The sequence below is a fragment of the Oncorhynchus clarkii genome, chromosome 20, assembly GCF_045791955.1.
Source record: "Oncorhynchus clarkii lewisi isolate Uvic-CL-2024 chromosome 20, UVic_Ocla_1.0, whole genome shotgun sequence".
Taxonomy (NCBI): Eukaryota; Metazoa; Chordata; class Actinopteri; order Salmoniformes; family Salmonidae; genus Oncorhynchus; species Oncorhynchus clarkii.
In genome coordinates, this window is record NC_092166.1 from 16958373 (window position 1) to 16969703 (window position 11331).

The window sequence follows — 11331 nt, forward strand, 5'->3', positions numbered from 1 at the left end:
CCAGACAGAGGTTGCATATGGGGGATCGGGTTTGTATCAGGAATCAGATTCACATGGAGGTGGTATTAACTGGAAATTCCATGGTTTTTTGCTGTTGAAATTTTGAGGGGAAAGCTCAGATAGGTAGGTATCAGATATGAAAATAATTGGCAAAAGATCTGAATTGGACTGCCTGAGTAAACGTAGCCTAATAATGTCTCAGTACTCTTAGGCTGCGTTTACACAGGCAGTCCAATTCTGATATTTTTTTCACAAATTGGTCTTTGACCAATCAGATCTGCTCTAAAAAAGATATGATGTGAAAAGATATGTGATTGGTCAAAATAGCAATTAGTGGAAAAAGATCAGAATTGAGCTGCCTGTGTAAACACAGCCATAATGGTATCGGTTGGGGTGGTTGTTGTTTGAGGCTCACTAGTGATGATGCATTTATTCAGCCCCCTGCTGAAACGCCAGATTGAATCTTAGCAAGGTGTCCTGGTCTCCACTCCTTCTCTCAAACCACCCCTCTCTCCCGCTATCTCTCTCTTCCTCCCTCTCTCCATCCTCATTAGAAGGATTTTAGAGCGAGACTGATGAGCCAGCTGAGTCCTGCCCTATCTGTTAGCCTCTTAAGATAACCATTATCATCTCTCTCTCTCTCCCTCTTTCAATTACATTTAATTTAAAATGTTTTATTGGCATAACAAAGATACTTATGTTGCCAAAGCAATCATTTCACACACTATGTGTGGGTGGCAGGGTAGCCTAGTGGTTAGAGCAGTGGTCTAGCAACCGGAAGGTTGGAAGTTCAAGCCCCTGAGTTAACAAGGTACAAATCTGTTGTTCTGCCCCTGAACCTAGGCCATCATTGAAAATAAGAATTTGTTCTTAACTGTCTTGCCTAGTTAAATAAAAATATGTGTGTTGCCAAAGCATCAAGGTTATTCAATATAAAATACATTTCAGCCTTTTTTAAAACATTTTAGTCATTTTAGACACTCTTATCCAGAGCGATTTAGTGAGTGGATACATTTTTGAATTTTTACATACTGGTCCCCTGTGGGAATCGAACCAACAACCCTGTTGTTGCAAGCATCATGCTCTACCAACTGAGCCACACACTACCTCTAGCTATCTTGACTTCCTATCTCTCTTTCTCCCTTTCTCCATAGCATTAATATTGTCTGTCTTGTTTTCACTGAGCTTTCACCTGACATGTTCATCCCTGAAGTTACAATAACTCATAACACATTCATGATTACCTCTTATACCTCAAAGTTTTTATAGTTTACTTTTCTCCTTTTGATACTAATGTGTTGTATCTCTCATATTCTACACATGTTCTCCTGAAGCGGCGTTTGGCAACTCAAATCAAACATCCACTACTTCAAGAGGAATTCACAATTTCCTCCCTCAGCCTTTCTCAGACAGAAGCCCCCTAAGAGGCTTTAGTTGTGGAGCTCAGCTGAAGGAAAGAATTAACAGGAAATAGAGAAAGAGAGAGAGAGGTAGAAGTGGAGAAAGAGAGACAAGGGTGACTGAATGAAAGAGAGGAAGAGGGAAAAGAAGAGAGGGAGCAAAAGAGGAAGGGAGAAAGAGAGAGGAAGTAAAGGTCTGTCTGTTTTCAGCACCAGACCAGACTTTAACCTTTAGACGGTTCTTTGTGCACTGGGGTTCATGGCTATGCCCTTACTTGTATGACTTGACTGGGAAGGCAATGTGTGTGTGTGTGTGTGTGTGTGTGTGTGTGTGTGTGTGTGTGTGTGTGTGTGTGTGTGTGTGTGTGTGTGTGTGTGTGTGTGTGTGTGTGTGTGTGTGTGTGTGTGTGTGTGTGTGTGTGTGTGTTTGTTTGAATTGTACATATGTGTGTGTGTGTGCAATCACGTTTGCACATGAGTGTGCAAACTAGCAATGCTCTGCAGGTATAAATCTGCCCTTGCAGTGACCTGAGCATGTTTCATATAGAGGGATGAAATTATGAATGCTCTGAAAGAGAAAAAGGAAAGGGAGAGGAGGAGAGAAACAGTTATTTCCACTGTGAGAGTAATGGGTATATTGAGGGGTCTCTCACCTCTGATGGAAAAGATGGGAAAAGTTTGCACACAGAATACACAGTAGTACAGCTAACTCTATTCCTCTGGTTGGATGTTGCACACACACACGTATGCACACACACAAAAATAAACACACTAAATGTGTATGCTAAACCATAACCTTGTACCTCAAATTGATTTCCCAGTGGAATGTGGTTACTCGCTGGTGGACTTACCATTAGGCAGAAGAGGCAATTGCCTTAGGACTTACATCATCAAGGGGCCTCATGAGCTGGACAAAAAATATATTAAAAAAAATGTCTGCTTGAGGCCTCCCCATACCCCACTCAAGGCATAATAAATAATTTTTTAAAATACCCATTAAAATGTGTCAGTTTAAGCTAGTAGAGAGGTTTTTTTGCATGGGCTGCATCTCAATCCACCACATTCGCCAATGTCGGATTTCCTCATCTGCGGTGGAAGGTGGCCGAGCTACAGCAGTGTTTGTCAGACCAGGAGACATCCCAAAAATCGTTCTTCTCATGAAAATGTCTGGGCTCAAAAATGTCATGGGACTCATCTGAAGGTAACCTGGTACCGGGCCAAAACATGTATGGACATGAATAGGTCATTTCCAAGTATGGGTAATTCCACAGTAAAAAAAACACTCAAAAACAGTCCAACATTTTCTCAAAAGGAAGTATATCTGTTTTTCCATGTAGTGAATCTGTTATTCAATGCGTTTCTATGGGCTAATGGCACTAATGCCAAATTCAATGTTTCATCAAATACATGTTGTATGTTTTTTGTAATACCTACAGGGGTCCTAAAACAAATGGCTAAATGATCCTTGAAATTACCATCTTTAAAAAAAAATCCATATGTTAGCTTAGTAGAAACACATCCCGGGCTCTTAGACTCTAGGGGAAGACACAGATGCTTTGGTTATTCTGACATCGTCTTTGAGGCAGAGGACATGTATGTGTAGCCAATGTATCTGATGCTGTCTGGCCAAAAAGATTATGGCATGTCATACTATTTTTGGCCAGACAGCATCAGATACATGGGCTACATACAGTAAGAAAGAGTGACGCTGCTTTCTCTGGTGATAACCTACTTTTTGAAGTGATTTGTTTGACAATCAGATTAAAACCACATGACTCCTTGTGTTCATGGGACAATAACTCATTTTTCAACAGGAAAATGACCCAACACGCCTCCAGGCTGTGTAAGGGCTATTTGACCAAGAAGGAGAGTGATGGAGTGCTGCATCAGATGACCTGACCTCCACAATCACCGGACCTCAACCCAATTGAGATGGTTTGGGATGAGTTGGGCCGCATAGTGAAGGAAAAGTAGCCAACAAGTGCTCAGCATATGTGGGAACTCCTACAAGACTGTTGAAAAGCATTCCAGGTGAAGCTGGTTGAGAGAATGCCAAGAGTGTGCAAAGGGTAGCTACTTTGAAGAACCTAAAATATATTTTGATTTGTTTAACCATTTTTTGGTTACTACATGATTCCATTTGTGTTATTTCATAGTGTTGATGTATTCACTATTATTCTACAATGCAGGAAATAGTCAAGATAAAGAAAAACCCTTGAATGAGTAGGTGTGTCCTAACCTTTGATTGTTACTGTACACACACACATGCACACGAATAGGATCAATGTGTAGACTACGTCATCAATACAAAATGATGAGAGAGAGAACGATAGAGGACAGAGAGGGGTAGAGAGAAAGAGAGAGCGTGGTGAGAGAGGAGGAGCGGAAGAGACAGAGGAAGGAAAATGAGAAAAAAGAAAGATGGAATATTGTGTAAAACTTTGTAGTTAGCTTTATGTGTAGTGTCTTAAGACGCTCAGGCCCATGGCTGATTTTGAAGTGTCTTCTCTTTCAGTCTCCTAACCAGATGCATCCCATTCATTCTAGTAGAAACAACGACAGCAGTCTGATTGGGGATAAGTGATGGCTTTGTCGATCTTTGTCTATTGTGTTCAAAGGGGACAATAACCATTGGCACTTTAGCTTCATTTCCCTCTTCTCTCCAACCCTCAGCTTCTGTGACAAACATACGGATGCTAATGTTTAAATAACTCACAGATGCTAAGGTTTAAATAACCCACAGATGCTAAGGTTTAAATAACGCACAGATGCTAAATAACCTACTGATACTAAGGATTTCAAATCAAATCACATTTTATTTGTCACGCCTTGTAAACAAATGCTTACTTATGGGCCCTTCCCAACAATGCAGAGAGAAATAAAAATAGAGCAATAATAGAAAAGTGAAACACGTACTAATAAAAGTAATAATAAACACACAATGAGTAACGATAACTTGGCTGTGTACCAGTACTGAGATGATATGCAGGGGTATGAGGTCATTGAGGTAGATACAGTGTCTTGCGAAAGTATTCGGCCCCCTTGAACTTTGCGACCTTTTGCCACATTTCAGGCTTCAAACATAAAGAGATAAAACTGTATTTTTTTGTGAAGAATCAACAACAAGTGGGACACAATCATGAAGTGGAACGACCTTTATTGGATATTTCAAACTTTTTTAACAAATCAAAAACTGAAAAATTGGGCGTGCAAAATTATTCAAAAGGTTGCAAAGTTCAAGGGGGCCGAATACTTTCGCAAGGCACTGTATGTAGATTTAATTAGGAATAAAGTGACTGACAATAAACAGTAGCAGCAGAGGTATGTGACGAGACAAACACGTTAGTGCAAAAAGGTTCAATGCAGATAGCCCAGGTAGCTATTTGGTTTAACTAACTATTTAGCAGTCTTTTGGCTTTGGAATAGAAGATGTTCAGGGTCCAGTTGGTTCCAGACTTGGTGCATCAGTACTGCTGCCGTGCGGTAGCAGAGAGAACAGTCTATGACTTGGGTGTTTGGAGTCTGACAATTTTTAGGGCTGGAGTCTTTGAACATTTTTAGTGCCTTCCTCTGTCACTGCTTGGTCCCAGTGATGTACTGGGCTGTACACTCTACCCTCTGTAACGCCTTGCGATCGGATGCCAAGCAGTTGCCATACCAAGTGCTGATGCAGCCAGTCAAGATGCTCTTAATGGTTCAGCTGTATAACTTTTTAAGGGTCTGAGGGCTCATGCCAAATCTTTTCAACCTCCTGATGGGGAAGAGGAGATGTCGTGCCCTCTTCACGATTGTGTTTATGTGAGTGGGCCATGATAGATCCTTAGAGATGAGGACACAGAGAAACTTGAAGCTCTCGACCCGCTTCACTACAGCTCTGTCAATGTGAATGGGTGCTTGCTTGGCCCTCCGTTTCCTGTAGTTCACAATCAGCTCCAGGGTCCAGGGTGTGTGGGATGATGGTGTTGATGTGAGAGATGACCATCCTTTCAAAGCATTTCATGGATAAAGATGTGAGTGCTATGGGGCGATAGTTATTTAGACAGGCTACCTTGGCGTTCTTGGGACTATGGTGGTCTGCTTGAAACATGTAGGCTGGTTCAGGGAGAGTTTGAAAATGTCAGTGAAGACACTTGTCAGCTGGTCAGTGCATGTTCTGAGTATGCATCCTGGTAGTCCGTTTGACCCTGCGGCCTTGTGAGTGTTAACCTGTTTAAAATTCTTATTCACATCGGCGACAGAGAGCGAGATCACACAGTTGTCCAGAACAGCTGGTGCTATCATGCAGGGTTCTGTGTTGCTTGCCTCGATGACAGCATAGAAGGTATTTAGCTCGTCTGGTAGGCTCATGTCCCTGGGCATCTTACGGCTGGTATTCCCTTTGTAATTCGTGATTGTTTGCGAGTGTAGTAGGATTCAATCTTAATCCTGTATTGACGCTTTGCCTGTTTGATGGTTCATTGGAGGGCGTAGCGGGATTTCTTATAAGTGGCCGGATTAGTGTCAATGTGCTCAAACCTCTTGATACTACCCATCCCGGGTCCGGGAGCGTAATCATCATCTGACACTATTTAGCATAATGCAACGGACATAAATATTACTAGAAAATATTCAGATTCATGAAATCACAAGTGAAATATATTGAAACACAGCTTAGCCTTTTGTTAATCACCCTGTCAGCTCAGATTTTGAAAATATGCTTTACAGACAAAGCAAGACAAGCATTTGTGTACGTTTATCGATAGCCTAGCATAGCATTCTGCCTAGCTAGCAGCAGGCAATCTGGTCACGAAAATCAGAAAAGCAATCAAATTAAATCTTTTACCTTTGATGAGCTTCAGATGTTTTCACTCACGAGACTCCCAGTTAGATAGCAAATGTTCCTTTGTTCCAAAAATATTATTTTTGTAGGCGAAATAGCTCTGTTTGTTCTTCACGTTTGGCTGAGAAATTGACCGGAAATTGCCGTCAAGAACTAAAAATAGAGCAATAATAGAAAAGTGAAACACGTACTAATAAAAGTAATAATAAACACACAATGAGTAACGATAACTTGGCTGTGTACCAGTACTGAGATGATATGCAGGGGTATGAGGTAATTGAGGTAGATATGTAGATTTAATTAGGAATAAAGTGACTGACAATAAACAGTAGCAGCAGAGGTATGTGACGAGAAACAAGTTAGTGCAAAAAGGTTCAATGCATATAGCCCGGGTAGCTATTTGGTTTAACTAACTATTTAGCAGTCTTTTGGCTTTGGAATAGAAGATGTTCAGGGTCCAGTTGGTTCCAGACTTGGTGCATCAGTACCGTTGCCGTGCGGTAGCAGAGAGAACAGTCTATGACTTGGGTGGTTGGAGTCTGACAATTTTTAGGGCTGGAGTCTTTGAACAAAATATTCCAAATTAGCTCCATAATATCGACAGAAACATGGCAAACGTTGTTTATAATCAATCCTCAAGGCGTTTTTAAAATATCTATTTGATAATATATCCACAATTGGCTTTTCAGTAGGACCGGGTGGAGAAATGGCTACCTCTGTATTTTACGCAATAATCACTCTGAGAGCCATCAGGTGACCACTTATGCAATATAGTCACTTACGCTCATTCTTCAACATATATGCGTAAAACTACGTCAAAATGCTGTAGACACCTTGGGGAATACGTAGAAAAAGGAATCTGGTTGATAGCCCATTCACTGCTCAATAGGGACGCATTGGAACGCAGAGCTTTCAAAACATGAGTCACTTCTGGATTGGATTTTTCTCAGGCTTCCGCCTGCAATATCAGTTCTGTTATACTCACAGACAATATTTTTACAGTTTTGGAAACTTTAGAGTGTTTTCTATCCTAAGCTGTCAATTATATGCATATTCTAGCATCTTGTCCTGACAAAATAGCCCGTTTACATTGGGAACGTTATTTTTCCAAAAATGAAAATACTGCCCCCTAGTTACAAGAAGTTTTAATAAAGCTGGTTACTGATGTGGTAAACTCCTCAATGCCATCTGATGAATCCCGGGAACATATTCCGGTCTGCGCTAGCGAAACAGTCCTGTAGCTTAGCAGCCACTTCATTGGACCACTTCTGCATTGAACGCATCATTAGTACTTCCTGTTTTCGCTTGTAAGGAGGAATTAGAAGGATAGAGTTATGGTCAGAATTTCCAAATGGAGGGCGAGGGAGAGCTTTGTATGTGATTCTGTGTGTGGAGTAAAGGTGATCTAGAGTTTTCTTGCCTTTAGTTGCACACGTGACATGCTGGTAGAAATGAGCAAAGACGGATTTCAGTTTTCCTGTATTAAATTCACCGGCCACTAGGAGCGCCACCTCTGGATGAGCATTTTCTTGTTTTCTTAAAGGCCTATACAGCTCGTTTAGTGCAGTTTTAGTGCCAGCATCAGTTTGTGGTGGTAAATATACAGCCACGAAAATATAGATGGAAACTCTCTTGGTAAATAGTATGGTCTACAGCTTATCATGAGGTATTCTAACTCAGGCGAGCAGAACCTCTAGACATTAGAGATTGCGCACCGGCTGTGGTTAACAAAGAGACACACACCTCCTCCCTTTGAACTTACCTGACGCTGCCGTTCTTTCCTGCCGATGCATAGAAAAACCAGCTAGATGTACAGTATATTATCCATGTCCTTGTTCAGCCGCAAGTCTGTGAAACAGGACAGTTCTTCAGGTCCCGTTGATAGGATATTCACAAACGAAGCTCGTCCAGTTTGTTCTCCACTGATTGTACGTTTGCCGTTAGAACGGAGGGTGCGGTACTCGCCGACGTAGTTTCGTCAGGGTTCCCGCACATCGATCTCTCATACCCCGCCTTTTTGTTTTCCGTGACGTGAGGATAGAAAGGAGCGATCAGGAGAGGGATGTAAAGACATGAGATGGAGACGGGGATAAAAGGAAAGGTGAGAGGTGAGAGACGTTGAGAAAGGTCAAACATTGAGAGGAAGAGGGGAAGTGTTACTGAAAGGAAAATAAAGGAAGTGAGGGATTAGGGCATTTGAGAGAGAGAACTCTTCATTTAGACAGCTTTGGCTCACAATGAGCTGATGTCAGCAGGAAAGTGGAACGTGTGTGTGTGTGTGTGTGTGTGTGTGTGTGTGTGTGTGTGTGTGTGTGTGTGTGTGTGTGCGCGTGTGAGACCAGGATGGACTCGGTGGCTGGTCTGCCCCCTCCCCCCCCCCAAAAAAAAATCAGGCTGATTTATCTGTGATTGGCAGTAATGACATTCTGAGGGCTGTCCATCATTAGGTGCTGGAGATTAGACAGCTAGTCACCCCTCAATCAGTGTGTGTGGTGGAGTTGGGGGGAGGGATGGGGTTATGTACAGTGTGTTTGTATAGGTGTGTGTGGTTGCATAGAGGCCTACAGTACATTTCAATTACTCATTACACTTCCATTCAACTAAGGTTAGGAATGACAGCTGGTGATTGACAAAGTTAAAAACAACTGTGTATGTCTTACCTTGACTTATCTTGTCCTCTCTCTGTCCCTCTCTTCCTCTCCCTTTCCCTCCCTCTCTCCTCCAGTCACTGATGGTCGACCAGGGGGGTCCAACAATGACAAGGCTGTAGGCAGTAACTCAGGAGGTCGTGCTCCCCCGGTGGTGAGGGTGAGAGGTGCAGGGTGCCCCCCTGCCTGCCTGTCTCTACCCATGGCCCTCACCTTGCTCCTGGCCACTCTGGCTCTACAGTGGCGCCTGCTCTGAAACCACAGCATAATGCCCCTACTGGCCTGGCCCCTCTACACACACAGTACAGACTAGTCTGTGGGGGGGGAGGCAGTGTGGAAAAGGACATTTGTGGGGGCGGAAAGGGATTGTGTTGCCCCATAGAGACGTGTGTGTGAACAAGCTCCTCACACACACACACACACTCATACACAGGCAGATTGTTCTGGTCCTCTGCCTGCTGCCTCCTGTGTGTATGCTGTGGACTGGAGTGTCTGTGTCCAGGCACTAGCCTCCCTCCACAGCTCTATTGCTCTCTGCTTTAACAATGCACTCATATCTCTATCAGAGGACGGACTACCACGCAGGACTTCTGGGCCTCAATATACAACACACACTCATGCTCATGCTTGCACACACAAACACTAACACAGGCAAGCATGCACACACACACACACACACAAAAGACACGCTGGCACCCTTTACACACACACACACACACACACACACACACACACACACACACACACACACACACACACACACACACACACTGTAACCTGTAACCTTTCTGCTGCTGGTTTCTATGTGGTCAGCTACAGAACTTGCCTCTGTAGACACTTTGCCTCTCTAGCCAATCCTGTCCTGGGGTTTAAAGTCATTGGGCAGAGTTCACTTAATTTTAAAACTCTCAACTGTTTATTTGAATACATTTAAGGAATGCGTGCTAGATTAATAAAACAACCACCTTTTATCAGGCCAGCATAGCTGATTGGATACGCTCTAATGATCATACAAGTGCCTTCAGAAAGTATTCACACCTCTCTACTTTTACACGTTTTGTTGTGTTACAGCCTGAATTTAAAGTTGATTAAATTGAGATGTTGTGTCACTGGCCTACACGCAATACCCTATAATGTCAAAGTGGAATGATGTTTTTAGACATTTTTACAAATTAATAAAAAATTAAAAGCTGAAATGTCTTGAGTCAATAAGTATTCAAACCTTTTTGTTATGGCAAGCCTAAATAAGTTCAGGAGTAAACATTTGCTTAACAAGTCACATAATAAGTTGCATAGACAATAATAGGGTTTAACATGATTTCTGAATGACTCTCAGTCGAGCAGCGAATTTCAAACACAGATTCAAACACAAAGACCAGGGAGGTTTCCAATGCCTCGCAATGAAGGGCACCTATTGGTAGATGCCAAAAAAAGCAGACATTGAATATCCCTTTGAGAAAACTGAGGATGGATAAACAACATTGTAGTTACTCCACAATACTAATCTAAATAACAGAGTGAAAAGAAGGAAGCCTTTACAGAATATAAATATTCCAAAACATACATCCTGTTTTCAATAAGGCACTGAAGTAAAACTTTAGTCCTGAATACACAGTGTTGGGTTTAGGGCAAATCCGACACCACACACCACTGAGTACCACTCTTCATATTTTCCATCATGGTGGTGGCTGCATCATGTTATTGGTGTGCTTGTCATCGGCAAGGACAAGTCATTTAAAACAAATTTAAGAAACGGAATAGAGCTAAGCACCGGCATAATCCTAGAGGAAAACCTGGTTCCGTCTGATTTCCAACAGACACTCTGAGAGACACACAGCTGTGAACGCTGCCAAAGTTGATTCTAACATGTATTGACTCGGCTGTGAATACTTATGTAAATTAGATATTTCTGTATTTCATTTTCAATGTATGTGCAAAAAATATCTAAACCATGTTTTCACTTTGTCATTATGGGGCATTGTGGGTAGATAGGTGAGAAATACATATGATTTAGTCCATTTTGAATTCAGGTTGTAACAACAAAATGTGGAATAAGTCAAGGGGTATGAATACTTTCTGAAGGCACTGCATGTGGATGCAGCCCTAGAATGTATGGATTTCATAGGTAGAGAAGGACACACAAACACACACGTTCATCAAACGAGGTGTGTGTGGTATGTCCTGTATATAGATTGACTGATTTAACTGAGTATATTTAGATATCGATATATTAAACTCTCCCAACAGAAGCCCTTAATCGATAGAGTTGAATGGATGAACTGTGCTTGTCACCCTATTGTACGAAAAGCAATGCAATAATATCAGAGTATGTATTTTGTATAACGACTATAGCAGGAATGTACAAGCATCTTTTTTATATTGCTTGCTATATGAAGTGTTAACAACTTTTTTCACCAGAAATCATTGGTCAAAGCCTGTTTGTACGTTGTTGATTTACTATTGT

General features: G+C 41.9%; 1 protein-coding gene across 3 annotated transcripts in view; it reads left to right on the forward strand.

Moving 5' to 3' along the window:
* The window catches only part of LOC139377307 (glypican-5-like), a 220497-nt gene extending 210434 nt beyond the window's left edge, over positions 1–10063 (forward strand). For 2 of the 3 annotated variants that reach the window (XM_071120326.1, XM_071120327.1), the window contains one exon: positions 8945–9152. In XM_071120326.1, coding sequence (XP_070976427.1) covers positions 8945–9123 — 179 coding nt within the window. In that variant the 3' untranslated portion in view covers positions 9124–9152. Of the gene's footprint in view, positions 1–8944 lie in introns of all 3 variants that reach the window. The other variant, XM_071120325.1, reaches the window with a different exon arrangement.
* The last annotated feature ends 1268 nt before the right edge of the window (positions 10064–11331 follow it).